Source organism: Desmodus rotundus, chromosome 10 (assembly GCF_022682495.2).
Source record: "Desmodus rotundus isolate HL8 chromosome 10, HLdesRot8A.1, whole genome shotgun sequence".
Lineage (NCBI taxonomy): Eukaryota > Metazoa > Chordata > Mammalia > Chiroptera > Phyllostomidae > Desmodus > Desmodus rotundus.
Window position 1 is genome coordinate 36,720,291 of NC_071396.1, and position 15,370 is coordinate 36,735,660.

Sequence of the window (15,370 nt, forward strand, 5' to 3'; positions counted from 1 at the left end):
GAATGAGGGAGCCTCAGATTACACGTGGGTTACAATACACACACACCCCTATTGTTTTTATTTGGTGTAAAATTTAAGACACAATATTTCATCCTTTTTTCCCCTCCAAAGGTATATGGTAGATTTTTAAAAGAAAGTCAGACATTTTTGAAAGCAAAAATGTAAGGAACTTTTTTTCTCTGAGGAAAAGTACTTCTGGCCTTTAGAGGGGAGCCTTATACACAATCAAAAATGAAAACTTCCCAGATCCACAGTGCTGGGGAGAGGAAAGGATGGCGAACTCGTTATTTTTAAGTCGGGGGGAAATAATAACAAGGGACGGAGCAGCCCGTCCAGCCTTCCCGCACAGGTCCGTGAGGAAAGGTTGCGGCCGCTGCAGGAGGCCGGTGCGAGAGCACTGCTGGAGGGAAGCGGCAGGGCACGCGCACAAACGGTGACAAGGCACAGCCTGGAGTCAGGAGTAGAATTTTTAAACTATAGGATGGACCTGGGAAGGCTGGGAGGAAGCAGCTGTTCTGTCACTGTTTACAGGTAATCTAAGTAACTTCACAGTTCTTCACTTGCCTGTGGGTGTTTATCAGTCAGCACCTGGAGGACCAGTGTTGGTGTCAGGGAGTTCTGGGTTCAAATGCTAATCTTGGCACTTATTTTGACAAAGTGAGGAACCGGCGCTGAGGACGCTCTGCCCCTGAGGTAAGGCTCTGTGGTGTGTTACCGAACCGCGCACTGGTGTGGTGTCTCCTGGCCGGTGCTCGCAGAGGCAGTGCCGCCAGCGTTTGGTTGCTCTCAGCGCTGCGGCCTTGCACTTGGCCTCCCACAAGTAACCTGGGGTTTCTTTCTTAAACTTCATGTAAGCAAAACTCATGGGTTAGGTTCAGTGCTGAGCTATTTTCACTACTGTCACTTTCTTTAGCTAGGTTGGTCTTTGTCTCTAGAACACTTCAGATGAACATTTAAATGTAGATAGTAAAGGGGAATGGGAATAATTCAAAGAGAACTTTGTTTTTAAAGTGAATTTGTAATCAAGTGAATAAGCAAAGTAAAGAAAGGTGTACCAGAAAACTTGACTTTGGACAGAGGAAGTTTAATTTTAATCGTGCAGGTTCACGTCATCTCCCAGTGAGATTAGTTCAGAACACCCAGTTGTGCCTTATTCTCCTTAAAGGGAAGTCACGTTCTCAGCGGGTGACAGAACCAACAGCAGGGATGTACTGATTTAATTCACGACATTTTTTGTCAGTACAGATTACATTTTAACAGTGATTGACTTTGGAATTTTTCTTGCATTTTCTATCTTTGGCTGGAAACTAAATGATATCTTTGATGGTTTTATTGGCTTATATCTGAATAGCTCTCATTGCTGTATTTCATTATGTGGAAAACAGTAGTTCCAAAATATTTAAATTATTTGTTAATTCCAAGCTTATGGGTAGTAATTTCCCACTTACTTAAACATCTAGCTTTCTAGTTTTGGTTTATGGCACTTACCTTATACTGAGAACACAAACCAGAAAGAAAGAGTAGGAATGGTAATGGCACCGTTACTGGGAGAACGATGCGTTTGAATGCATGTATTTTATAGTTTGCTAAAACGCCTCGCCGTGTTCCAGTCAGTGTTGTCTCTGAAAGTGATGTGATAGGATAGAAGCGTAGCTCAGGTGAGGCAGAGATGCTTCTGGAGCCCGGGCAGCAGAGCCCAGGCTCGTCCTGTCTTGCTGCCTCTTTCAGCCCTTGGCTTCCACCAACGGTCCAGAGGGGCCCTCACCCCCCACCTCACATCTGTCCTCCAGCCAGTAAGGACGGGGAATGGCAAGAGGCGGGCACACACCATCCCTTTAAGGGCACGGACTGGATGTTGCACCAGGCACTTCACCTCATCCCATTGCCCACAACCAATGCTACAGCCGCATGGCACAAGGCCCCATCTGAGATGGAGGCTGGAAAATGTAGCCTGTAACTAGATCAGGAGTCAGCAGACTGCCTCATCACCTGTTTCAGTAAATGAAATTTACTGGAATATAGCCTTATCCGTTCATGTACATACTTTCCGTGGCTGCCTTCAGGCAGAGTTGAGTGCTTGCGGCAGAGACCATGCATGAGCCTGCAATCTGAAATATTCACTGTCTGCCTGTTTATGGGGAGAGTGTGCCTCCCCCTCCCCTTCCCCACCACCCCCAAGCCAAGATGACCTGGTGTGTCCCCCTGACAAACCTTCTACCAGAGGAAAAGGGAGTGGATGGTTAGGAACAACCAGTTTAAAAACAGCAAGGTTTTTTTTTTTACCAAACAGGCAATTTTTGTTCATGTGAAAACCCTGATGGTTTTTCAGTCTCCTTTCCCTCTCAAAATTAAAAAAATAAAGGTGAAAATTAATCTTACATACAGAATAATTTTGTTTTTTTTTTTTTTAAAGTTTCTGGCTTAGTTACAACTTCTTACTAAAAATCAGTCTCTGAATAGCTTCAGAGAGAAACACAGTTGAGGAAAGTTTGCTGCAGGTCGAGCTGCCCTTCCGCCGCCCCCTTGGCACCTGTTGTGACCCTGCTCCCAAAGCGCCCTCTCGGAAAGTCTTGAAAACTACATTATAATTAAATGTCATTGATCTGATATTTTTTGGCTGTTTTGGTTCCCCGCCCCCCATAGTTAGGTTTAGAAATAACAGTTGTTGAGATCTGGCTTCTCACTCTAAGGCACTCTTTTCCATTTGTATTCCACCATACCATATAATTTACAATCAAGAGCTTTTGAGAGAAAGTGTCTCAAAAAAATAGAGAAAATAAAATTACAGGCATTTTCCATGAGGAAGCCTTTGAAGTCAGCAATCTCATAATTTCTCTTTCTGTTTTACCCTTCTGTGAAAAGAGTGGTGGGGCGGGGCGGGGGGGGGGGAGGTCAGGGAGCTAATACCAGGCACAGAAAGAAAAATACTATCAGCCAGTGCTGCCCCACATGCGTGTCAGCCTCACCTCAAGTGTCTCTGTTGGACAGTGAGAGCACTGTGGAAGGTGCCCCCCCAGGGTGGGGGAAGCAGTCACAGCAGCGCTGAAGGAGTGTATTTTCCACATGGCGTTTCCTACCTGCTGACAGCCGTAATCACGGTAAAAATGCCTCTAGGCCTTTTTTCTACACCCAGGGCAGCAGCTAGCACTTGGGTGCCTTTCTTCAGGTGGATTAGAACCTGGCATCCGAGTTACGCTGTGGGTTACAAAGAGGCATTCCCGAGATAGAACCAAGATGGCGGCGTAGGTAGACACACTGCGCCTCCTCACACAACCAGAACTGATAGAAAATCGAATGGCAAGGAAGTCCGACACCAAGGAAATAAAAAATAAACATTCATCCAGACAGGTAGGAGGGGTGGAGAAGGGCCGAGACTGGCAGAGTGTGGGACCAACGGGGCAGGCAGTCTGACCACTAGCACACCCTGCGGCCCCACATTCGCGCAGATAAACCGAGAGGGCCGGACTCAGAGTGGTGGAGAACGGGGCAGGCAGACCGGTGGGTAGCATACCGAGGCCCCACATTCGCGCACAGATAAACCGGACAAACAGCGGTGGGGAGCAAAGCAGACCGTGCAACCCAGGGCTCTAGCACGGGGGAAATAAAGCCTCAAACCTCTGATTGAAAACGCCCGTGGGGGTTGGGGAGGCAGCAGGAGAGACTCCCAGCCTCACAGGAGAGGTCGTTGGGGAGACCCACAGGGGCCTAGGGCGTGCACAAGCCCACCCACTCGGGAACCAGCACCAGAGGGGCCCAGTTTGATTGTGGGTAGGGGAGTGAAAGACTGAAATCCGGTGGAGAGTGGAGCGGGCGCCATTGCTCCCTCTTGGCCCCTCCCCCACGTACAGCATCACAGCGCAGCGACCAGACTTACCCCGCCCCGGTGAACACCTAAGGCTCTGCCCCTTTAAGTAACAGACACGCCAAGACCAAAAAAAAAGGCCCAAATCATAGAACACTTCAAAGCTCAAGAAAAAATACAACTAAGCAAGGAAGAGATAGCCAACCTATCAGATGCACAGTTCAAAACACTGGTTATCAAGACGCTCACAGAATTGGTTGAATCTGTTTGAAAAACAGATGAAAAAATGAAGCCTATGCTAAGAGAAACAAAGGAAAATGTACAGGGAACCAATAGTGATGCGAAGGAAACTGGGACTCAAATCAACGGTGTGGACCAGAAGGAAGAAAGAAACATCCAACCAGAAAAGAATGAAGAAACAAGAACTCGGGAAAATGAGGAGAGGCTTAGGAACCTCCAGGACACCTTGAAACGTTCCAACATCCGAATTATAGGGGTGCCAGAAGGAGAAGAGGAAGAACAAAAAATTGAAAACTTATTTGAACAAATAATGAAGGAGAACTTCCCTAATATGGCAAAGGAAATAGACTTCCCGGAAGTCCAGGAAGCTCAGAGAGTCCCAAAGAAGCTGGACCCAAGGAGGAACACACCAAGGCACATCGTAATTCCATTAGCCAAGATGAAACAGAAGGAGAGAATCTTAGAAGCAGCAAGAGAAAAGAACACAGTTACCTACAAAGGACTTCCCATAAGACTGTCAGCTGATTTCTCCAAAGAGACCTTGCAGGCAAGAAGGGACTGGAAAGAACTATTCCAAGTCATGAAAGGCAAGGACCTACATCCAAGATTGCTCTATCCAGCAAAGCTATCATTTAGAATGGAAGGGAAGATAAAGTGCTTCTCAGATAAGGTCAAGTTAAAGGAGTTCATCATCACCAAGCCCTTATTATATGAAATGTTAAAGGGACTTACCTAAGAAAAAGAAGATCAAAAATATGAACAGTAAAAATGACAGCAAACTCACAGTTACTAACAACCACACCTAAAACAAAAACAAAAAAAAAACTAAGCAAACAACTAGAACAGAAACAGAACCACAGAAATGGAGATCACATGGAGGGTTGTCAATAGGGGAGTGGGAGGGGGAGAGGGGGGGAAAGGTACAGAGAATAGTAGCATAGATGATAGGTGGAAAATAGACAGGGGGAGGGTAAGAATAGTGTAGGAAATGTAGAAGCCAAAGAACTTATAAGTATGACCCATGGACATGAACTATAGGGGGGGAATGTGGGAGGGAGGGGATGGGCAAGATGGAGTGGAATGAGGGGGGCGGGAAATGGGACAACTGTAATAGCATAATCAATAAATATATTAAAAATAAACAAACAAATAAATAAATACAAAAGAATTAAAAAAAAAAGCATTCCTGCTGCCGGTTTAAAAATAAAAGCGCCTTTTCCTCCAAACTGTTAGCAAACTCTGCTCTGCAGCCTCTAGGGGCCTTTCTGTATGTAGCATAACCTGGATGACCTTCGGGGCCACCTTGTGGGTCCGTCACTAAGGAAATTCCAAATGAGTGTGATGGGGTCAGCGGTCGCTTTGTCTCCCTGTCCTGGATGTGTATTTGGCACAATGAGGCAAGGGGTTTCACGACGTCCACACAGACGCAGGAGTAGTGAGGTGAAAACACAGCACATGGGGGGCAAACAGAGGACCACGGGGAGAGGTGGACTCCAGCCGGTCTCAGAGACCCCCAGGCAGGTGGAGCTGATGCGGAAAGTGTCCTGAAGTCTCGGGGGAAAAACTGAGCAAACGCCAGAAGCATATGCCAGAGGCCCAGACAAAACTGGATCCTTTTTGAAACCCCAGGGTCTTACATTTTTGAAACAGGGACTCTGGTCTTAAATTGGATCGTCTGAGTCTGGTGTCTCTCAGCCAGCACCTCGTTTATTTCTTTTTATAAAAGGTGTCACTTTTCTAACAGGGCTAAAAATTTATTCACCACAGCCACTCAGGCGCGCTAAAAAAATGTAGCTGCTTTATATTCTGTGCTGAGTCTGTTGGCCAGCTGGTCAGGGGAGGGTGCCAATGACCAGCTTAAAACTGGTCTGTGAGAGGGCGGACTGTCTTTGTGGACGACTGCTCAGGTGACTGTCCCACTCGCCTTCCTCCTTCTGTCCCTCCCCCTCGCAGAGGAGAGGGCTTCTGTGCCTGCATGTGGGGAGGACCAGAGGGCCTCAGCTCCCACACCTCCCCTGAGCAGGGTGCGGGGCCAGCTGGATAAGCGGTACCACCCCCTGCTCTGCTGCCTTGTTGGCTGTTCTGAGAGGTGTACAGTCTGTCTGCTTGTGCGGGTGTCAGCCGCTCAGGAAGGAGCAGAGAGAATGCCCATTTTTAATAATAGGCAGAGCTTTCTGTAACCAAGGCAGGTATGCAACCATTCATTCATTCAACATACATTTCTCAACTATGCACTGAGGATGCCTGCTGTCAAAGAAAAATAGTCATTTGTATACTCCTGCAGCAAAGCCACAGCAAAGGCCTGTGGTAACAGGAGAAGAGGGCGTAGGAGCTTGGTGGAGGGCCCAGCGGGGGTCTCGTTCTGAACAGGAATCTACAGCACCAACCAGCTGGGGCACATTGGGCAGGCTGCCTCCTGGGCCTCATGCTGAGCCTGCAGGGGGTGGGTGCTGTGGAAGAGCACTCAGGGTGGCCTTTGTGTCGGGAGGGCCTTGTCCGTCTGCCCCTTCCACAGAGGGACAGAGGATGGAGCCGGCTGTGTGCTTCCTGTGGGCAGCTTGCTTCCGGTAGAAGGAGAGGAGGCCAGGGCTGCCCAAGTCTGTCTTCTGCGCTCCCACCCACCAGTGAGACTCCTGTGGGGAACCCGGGAGGAGGCAGAGCAGGGGGCTCATGGAGCTTTCCCTTCCTGAATGGAACCCTCCGTGGTGTTCCTCTCCTAGCAGGGTACAGGGGGTGCTCTACAGGTGCACCGTCTTCTCTCATGTCCTGGAAGTCACTCCCTCAGTGACGAACCTCAGGACATTTTGTGTCCAAGTCCAGGTTCACCTCCTCCTGGGACTCTAGGACTTGGGTGCTTTTCACTTCAGGGGATTAAGCCCCCCGCCCAGTCTGGCTCCCAGACTAACGCTTTCTCAGCTGCTTTTCCTTCCCCAAGCTCTGCCCTTCTCCCTTCCCCTCAAGAGTAGCCTCAGAGAGAGACTGTTCTCAGCATGCCTTCCCCTGGACGTGTCTTCCTTCGCAGCAGAGCAGTAAACAAGCCTGGGCCCGGGGCAAGGGGAGAGGAGGCTGCCGTGTTGCCTCTGGTCCAGGGGGGTGCGCAGTCCACCTGGTCCCGCTCACCAGGTGCCCCGCTGAATTTTGGAGTGAAGCTCAGAGCAGTCAGAAATGGGCTTTGCTGGGCACAGAGATACATTTGACGGAAGACACTGAAACCCAGATCTGTTCTGCGAAAGGGGGACCTTTCATGTTATGCAAAATTAATGGGTTTCTTTCTTCCTTAGTGGTACGTAATGTCTCTACAAGGAAAGAATCACACAAGTCACAAGTTCTGTTGGGTCTCCTTCTATTAGTTCCTGTCTCCTGTCTCAAGTTCATTATCATCCCTCCATGTGTAACTGCTCATTGCTTCACTTCTGTTCTTTAGCAAACACCGTATGACTTGGCCCTGGAAATGAAAGTATATCTGCCTAACCCAGCACGTTCTATTGCCTTCTTTTACAAGATCATTCCCAGCGACCCCTTCTGGGTGCCAACCACCGAGGAGGAGTACCTACACTTCGGGGAAAAGGCGGATTCGGAGAACCAGGCCCGGAAGTATATGAACGCAGTGCGAAAGCGGAAGGGTCTCTATGTGGAAGAAAAGATTGTGGAACATGCGGAAAAGCAGAGAACCCTCAGCAAAAACAAGTAACTACTATTGGTGGATTCTTTTTTCTAATAAATTAAGAAGGATTCCCCCAGGGCTTGATCCTGGAAAACTCATTTCTGCTGCATCATCTCTGTGCATTCACTGTCAATAAAATCGACCATACAAGTACTTGAAAGGGGGGGGGGGGGGACGTTGGGGAACACGTTTCCTGAGTCGTTTTTAATTGATTCTGGTACAAGGAAGACATTGTTGTAAGTACTGCAGTGGTGACTCACCTCCCCACCTGTGTGCAGGCCACCGCAGTGAGATGTATGCGGGGCAGGGCCACCTATTCCGTGCGGGGGGGTGATGGGCAGCGTCCTCTGCACTGAGCCGCCACGTCTCATCTGGGTCCCACTCCCCTTACGTGGGAGCCACACAGTGCAGCATCGAGTCCCAGCACTCGGCATCATCTGGAGAGACCAGCGACCTCTAATCTGTTCAACCAAGTCGCTGTTATCACTGGTCCATCTTGTGGTTTATGTGTCTAGAAAACAACGGGAGGTCCATTTGTCAGCCTTTAGCCTTCTATTTTTACATTCCCTCACAAATTGCATCACTCCTATTTAAGTGTTACTGATAGTTACGGCTCAACACCTTTTTCTTTAAAGAAGTAGGGCTATTTCCCCTCAGACAGACTGAAGGGAAATTAGCTAATGGGACCAGGTTATTGCCTTTATTGTAAACCTTTTTCCAAAACCTCAGGTGCCTCATTCGGGGAGATCCCCATATAAGGAATAAATGCAATTCAGTCAAAAATAGATTTTGTAATTTTTGATGTTGCACTAATAAATTTTATAGCCACTTATAAAAACGATTCTTTTTCAAAATGCATAAAATTATCAGAACAGACCTTGTTTTTGAAATGTTTTTAATGGGTTTCTTCAATGAATCAAGTGATTCTTAATACTAGTTGTAGGCACCTTACCTTTTTTTAAAAAAATATATTGTTTATTTATTTTTAGAGCAAGGAGAAGGGAAGGAGAAAGAGAGGGAGAGAAACATCAATGTGTGGTTGCCTCTCTTGAGCCCCCCCACTGGGGACCTGGACCGCAACCCAGGCATGTGCCCTGACTGGGAATCAAACCGGTGGCCCTTTGGTTCACAGGCCCGCGTTCAATCCACTGAGCCACACCAGCCAGCGTGTCACCTTACCTTTAACCTTTCGAGCCCTGGTGTCACTGGTTAGGTGAGCCTGACCCGGACTTTGGGGACAGCATGGCTGGATATCTCACTGTCTGTCTACGTGTACAGGTACCGATGTCTGGATTAGTTTAGGAAAGTTCTACCATGTGCTGATTTATCTGGAAACTTTGATCACATACGAAAAGCCAGCACATCGATTTACAGCATCTGTGAGGAGCATCCTTCAGAGTGCCAGATGTGCTGTTGAAAGTATTCTTAGACTCTATACTTTATCAGCAAACGCTGTGCGTAGTCGAGACAAGAGGCAGGGCCCAGAAGGAGCGGGCGCCCTCCCAGCGGTTCTGCTGGGCCAGATGTGCTGGTGTGGGGGAGGGGACATGTCCAGTTGACAGATTGCCTCTCTTCCTTCTCCACGTTTAGGAGAGACAGTAGTGAGCAGTAAAATGACCACGAGGAGACAGGCCAAGGGATGTAGCTAATCTGCCATGTGAGTAACCTTCCCTGTTGTGTCATTTGTAACAGGGCCCCACTCACTGAAACTGTCTTCACTCCATGCCCCCGTGCCATGCCCTGACCCTGACCTCAGTGTGTTTTATCCAGGGGAAGTGAGCCAAGAAGTTCTTGGTGCCGGTGTGGGGCGGGCAGGCTCCCATTCTCACAGCAGCATCTTGGGTCGTTAACAGATGGGCCTGAGGGGCGGCGAGCCAGGCTGTGTGGAGGAGGCCACCAAGCCACAGTCCCACTCCTGGAGGGTCGTTTGCACTGATGTCCAGAGGCAACTGTCCTGCTTAGGGGACAGGCAAAGGCAGCATCAGCGTACTGCTTTTTCCCAGCCAGCCCCAGAGCACAGGTGGACCGAGGCAGGGGCTGGGAAGGGCCTGCTGCTGGGGTCAGTTTCCACAGACCCGAGGGGAGATGCCCATCTCCCATTTGGACCCTATTTAGACCATAGTATGTACAGATAGACAGGTAGGTAGGCGGATAGGTAGACTGTATGTGCATATGTGGAGAGTATCATGTGACCTCAGTCATGAAATAGGGACCAGGAAGTCCACTGGGGCCATTTCTGCACAGGCCTGTTGCCTTCACTGGCAGCACCTGGGCTTCCTCTCAGCCAGCGCTCCGGCTGCTCGGATTCCTCAGGCTCTGCCCTTCCTCTGTCCGCACAGCAGGAGCGCCCTGGGGAAGGCTGTTCCTGGAGAGGCAGCAAGTGCTGGTGCTGCAGCCTCAGAACAGGCTTCCCAGGGGAGCCACCCTGTGGGGCAGCGCCCCAGCCAGTGCCCACAGAATTGGACTCAGCAGGGGCAACTCAATGAGCAGCAGTAGCTCTGCCTCTGGCCAGTAAGCACACAGCACAAGCCACGGGGGACAGGGAAAGCCTGGAGCCTTCTAGGAAGGTGATGGTGGGGTTCAAGGCTGTGGGGGAGGTTGGCCCGGTGGCTGAGCTGACCCTCCACGATTGCACACCTGGAGGTGACAGAGTCACTGGCCTTCAAGACCTGGGCTGGAGGACCCACCACCACAGTGGCCACTGCAGCCCCTGAGCCGAACGGTTCCCCCTGCAGGGCTGCTGCTGCTGTAAAGAAGAGAAGCTGTAGGCAGAGGGGATGGGAACAGGGCACCGCCCTAGACCAGACTCTGCAGATGGAAGCCAGTTTGTCCCAAGACCATTGGCAAAGGACCTGACAGGTAGGTAGGGAAACTTTGGTTAGGTTGGCTCCTGCCCTGGTGGTTACCTGCTGGATCCCAGCTTTGGGCTCCTCGTCCTGACAGCACTGAGTTTTCTTGTGCACAGTTTCCGTAGGGAAGGCCTTCTGGAAGTAGCACCCTGCTTTGTTTTTGGGAAACCACCTCATCTCTAAGTCTGTGAGGTCTGAGCATGTTTGAGCAAGGCTGGGATCAGCAGTGTGTTCAAGTCCCTGCCTTGCTGGAATGGACGTGTGACTCAGGAGGCGCCAGTGACTGTCAGCTGCTGGGCTTTGGTAAAGAGGCAGCTTCTTTGCTTTGGTTCACTAATTGGTCAGCTATGAACCTGAGGCTGCTGGGGCCATCCTGGTCTCACCAGGCTTCACCTCACAGAGAAATAAGCTAGTGCATGAAAGCAGAGCTGAATGAATGACAAGGAGGGGCCTATTTGTCCAGTCTCCTTTCCACCTCAAAGCCTGTGCCCAGTGCCATCACTTAGGATGTCACCTTCCTGTTTGCCTGAGAAGTGAGCTTCTTCTGAGACCCATGGCTTCATTTGTCTGGTGCGTGTGGTTGTGGTTTGTGGGCAGATCCACTGGTCCCTCTGACTTTGAAAGCTTCTTGAGGGTAGAAATGGTTTATATGTGCCTTGTGCATAGCAGATTCTCTGCAAGTCCTGGTGGAAGTGTATTGGTTAAGCTAGGAGTGCATAGGTGTAAGTAGGAATGACCTTGAGAAGACGGTTCTCCTGGCTGGCTCTCATTCCAGGGCTTCTGGGATACCAGACTTCCTCTCTGGTGAAAACGGTCTCAGTACGATAGACGTGTGTTAGACCGGTGGTCCTCACAGTGTGGGCCGGCTGGCGGCATCGCCTGGAGGCTGGTGGGAGGGCAGACGCTGGTCCACACCCAGGACCTGAATCAGACTCAGGGCCGGGCCCCGCTCTCAGGTGCTCAGGTTGCGCTAATGCACACTCCAGTTTGAGAACCACTGCTGTAAGGATTTTCACTGACATTTATTTAAAGTTGTACTTTACATTTCTTGCAATTTTTATTAACTGCTTCATGATTTACACGGCAAAATTCACACTATGCATCTTGGGTGTAATTTTAAGTAAGATTATGCATCGTTTGTATAATTAACTTTCTTCCACCTTGGACAGTAGATAAAGAGATTAAGTGTTTTCCAATGCATACACTTATTTTAAGGTTGGGGTTTAAAAGTTAAAAAAGAACTAAGCCAAAAGTTCATTTGAAAAAGAGCACCTATACAGTGCTCGTTCTTGTCAGAGTGCTGGCAGGTGGAGGGGCACGAAAGGGAGGGGCCGGCTCGAAGACCTGGGGCGCTTAGAGATGTCCTTCTAAGGGGAGAGGCGCGGATCAAACTGCAAACCGTTGTTCGAACAGCAGATTTAGAGGCTTCTTATTTGCCTAATTGGAAAAAAAAAAGGGAAGTGACCTTATGAGATGTCTAGTTATAAATGTTTGCTCTTCTTTTGTCTTTTCTTTTAAGATTTGTAGGAGAATTGGGGTTGGGAGATTCTGTTAGGTGTTTTGCATGAGCTTGTTGAAAGTACACACTTCTCATTGTCTGCGCTACCCTCTCCAAAGACATTTCTTTTATTAAAACAGCTTCACTTTAGGGAATGTCAGGTAGAGGTGAATTCACCTGGCTGTTTTCAGAGGCTTTGAAGTGTTTCCAGGTTGTCACCGCCCCTCCTTCCATCTTGCGCAGTGAGCAGGGTTCAGCCCTTGGAGTGGACTTCAGTGCAGAGGCTGATGCGCCGACTTGTCATGTTTCTCTGGGGAGTCAGAAGTACCCTCACGTCTGAGACTCTCCCTGGCCCGCTCTCTGTGAGACCTAATTCCCTTCCTCAGAAAAGGTTAATATTTCATAAGTGATGTGCAAGGAGCCTTACTGACGTCCCTGGAGTCGCCCAGCCCGAAGTGACCACTGCACGCCTGGCCCTGCTGGTGCAGGACCTGCAGCGGCTCCCACTCTGCCAGACACTGTGGCAGAGGGCTCAGGTCAGGCCCACTTCCTCTGGGCACTGTCCTGTGGGTGCCACGGCTCCCGTCCCTCGCAACCGCCGCTGCTTCACTGCCTGCACCTGGATTCAAAGCAGTGCTCCCCTGATTCCTGGGGTTTTTCGGGGTTGCGAGTGAACCAGCTCCTTGGCACCCTGATCTCCATGAGACCAGACAAGTTTACCTGAGGCCTAGGCTGGGACGGATTCAAATGGCCCTCACTAACTGTACTCCAATTATTACTCCAGTTCCTCTCTCAGCCCATTGTGTTTGCTGCCTTCTTCCTCCCATTGTGTATTTCCCCCTCAGGATTTTCTGGGTCCCCTGCAAAGAGCTCGGTCTCTCTCCCTGTCATACTCGCAGCTCCTTCTGAGGAGCCCCTCACTGCTTCATACGCTGGGAGCAGTGGCTGCATTTTCATTGAGTCCATCCGTAGGCTGCAGCAGCTTGCGACTTGACAACTGGACATGATGTCAGTGAGCTCGAGGGGGCCTGGACATTTTCTGTTGTTGACTTGGACACAGAGGAGCAGCTCTGAGAAGTGGCCCTGCCCACTTCGGCAATGTGTTAAAATGCAAATCGGCCACAGACTCCAGAGACGTTCACGAAGTGTACACAAACAAGGCTGCGTGCAACAGTCCCCGAAGGGAAAACTCCCGTGCCCGTCCGTGAAGAATCGCTTCATTAAATTGTGGCATATTCAACAGTGATTAAAGAGTTTGAGTAAGATCTTTACTTAATGACACAGAAGTCCAAGCTATATTGGAGTATTTTTTAAAAACCAATCTATAAAACTATGTAAGTAGTTTTTGAGCTCCTACCATGCACCAGACTGCATTTCCCAGCACTTCGCAAGGATCAGCTCCGTCACCACTACCGCCACTCCCGGATTGCCCTTCCGGTGCACGAGAAAACCGAGCCTCTGTGTGGTTGAGGAACCTGCTCAGCCTCACACAGACTGAATGTAAATTAAGTTATTAATCAGAGAGACCTGGACTGTCTCACCTGTTGTGTTCTTCTGTCAAGGAAGGCTCCTGTGGGCATCCCGGGGGCTGGCCCTGACTGTGATCGGTTGAGATCTGCTCTCCTTGTGTTCCAGCCATGGGTGTGACGAGAGATGTCCAGTGCATGGATGCCAGCATCTGGAGTGGGCCAGGGCAGTCCTCTGCGTGCACAGCCTGGCCATGGGCCTCGCCTCCCTGTGGGTCAAGACTAGGGCCATCCTCTGCTACCACGTAGGAGGATGTTTGGTCAAACTTTGCAACCCATGACCACTCTGGCTATGGCCAGAGAAACTGTTGGGCATGAGGTCAGGCTCCAGTGAATGGAGCCAGAGGCCTGGGCTCACTCGGGTTGTGGGGTGCGGTGTGAGAGGGAGGAAGAGTGGAAGAAGTGGGGGTGCAGTGTGGGTCGCTGGAAGTGACTCATGGGCCAGCACTGCCGGGGGAAGTGCCCACAAGTCCCCTCTCAGGGATAGTGCTGTCTCCTCCCCACAGAGAGACAGGCTCCAGCACCGCTCCTCGGTGCTCACGCAGGGACAGGAGGAATAGGAGGAGAACGGGATGCTGCTGGCAGCCCTGGAATGCCTGGTTTGAGGTCGTCCCGGCACCGTGAAACACTTAGCTGGGGTACATAGTGCTAGAACTTTTTGGCCTTTTAAACAAATCCCTTGTTTAAGACCTAGAACAGGAATTCTCATCTGGGCATGGTTTGGCCCCCAGAGGAATTTGGCAACATCGGGTGTCACTACTGGAGTCTCGTGGATCGTGGCCGGGTGCTGCTGGAGCATCCTATAGCTTGCAGGACAGGCCTCCAACAAAGAACTTCCCAGACTGGATGGGGCAGGAGGGAGAGGGGGTGCAGGAGGCTTTTCCCACCCTGTTCGGGTTCCCTGCTCCCTGTTGGGGACCGGCACCCTGGCCTGGTGGGTATGGAGGGTGCCGGGGGATGTGCCAGGTGGCACCCAGGGCCCGGGCTGCCCGGGAGGGCAGAGGTTTGAGCACAGCCTGTGAGTCGGGCTCCGGCAGCCAGTTAGGATGTGTGTGCCCAGTTCTCCAGCTGTCCTGGGAGGTATCCTGCATGCACCAGTCTGTCCAAACCCCATTGTTGCAGGGGAAGTACAGGGAGCCCCTACTTGGGGTGAATTCCCCAGCATCTTTCCCTCGCTGTGGAGACAGGAAAGCCCAGGGTGGGGCAGGGAAGGCTATAGGCCCTCAGGAAACAGGAGGGAGTTACCTGAAGGACAATTCAGTAGCCAGGTACCTGGGGGACTATGAACCACGGTTCTCCTGTCCCAAGACAATGTGAAAACCACAAAATTCCTATCAAGATTTAAAATATTACTGGCACATCCAAATTTTGTGTAGAACTCCCAGCTCCACCCCCAAACATTCTGGGGACAGTGCCTGTTTGTAGCCTCTCTGGCTGGCCTCAGGCGGCCACAGTAGAGATATAAACCAGAGAAAAGGCTTTGTCCCACCCAGTGGGTGACTTTTCAAGGGTTGACCTCCCTCAAAATTGCCTCCCTGGCCTTGCCTGAGGGCTGTGCCGTGAGGGGCAGTGGCAAGATTTCCCAGGCAGGCTTGGCAACGTTTGGAAAAAGAAAACACTTTTCTTACCACTCGTCTCCCTCCTCTCTGGTGCGGCTCGTGCGTCACCCCTTCTTGTGGCTGCCCTAGCGTGTGGGATGTCTGCAGAGCCCCGGCAGCACAGATCTGGGCGCTGCGGCTGCCCGTTCCTGGACTGGCATGCCATCCGGTGCTGGGCAGTTTTGAAAAAGGA

At 50.5% G+C, this 15,370-nt stretch overlaps 2 protein-coding genes across 4 annotated transcripts in view; both read left to right on the forward strand.

Annotated features, from left to right (window-relative positions):
* EFL1 (elongation factor like GTPase 1) overlaps positions 1 to 7,867 on the forward strand; it is a 339,962-nt gene extending 332,095 nt beyond the window's left edge. For all 3 annotated transcript variants that reach the window (XM_071219471.1, XM_024561670.3, XM_045196524.2), the window contains exon 20: positions 7,545 to 7,867. In XM_071219471.1, coding sequence (XP_071075572.1) covers positions 7,545 to 7,733 — 189 coding nt within the window. In that variant the 3' untranslated portion in view covers positions 7,734 to 7,867. The remainder of the gene's footprint in view (positions 1 to 7,544) is intronic.
* Positions 7,868 to 9,275: 1,408 nt separating this feature from the next.
* MEX3B (mex-3 RNA binding family member B) overlaps positions 9,276 to 15,370 on the forward strand; it is a 30,928-nt gene continuing 24,833 nt past the window's right edge. The window contains exons 1-2 of the mRNA XM_045196637.3: positions 9,276 to 9,363; positions 10,442 to 10,565. Of these exons, the coding sequence (XP_045052572.1) occupies positions 10,484 to 10,565 (82 nt within the window). The 5' untranslated portion in view covers positions 9,276 to 9,363; positions 10,442 to 10,483. The remainder of the gene's footprint in view (positions 9,364 to 10,441; positions 10,566 to 15,370) is intronic.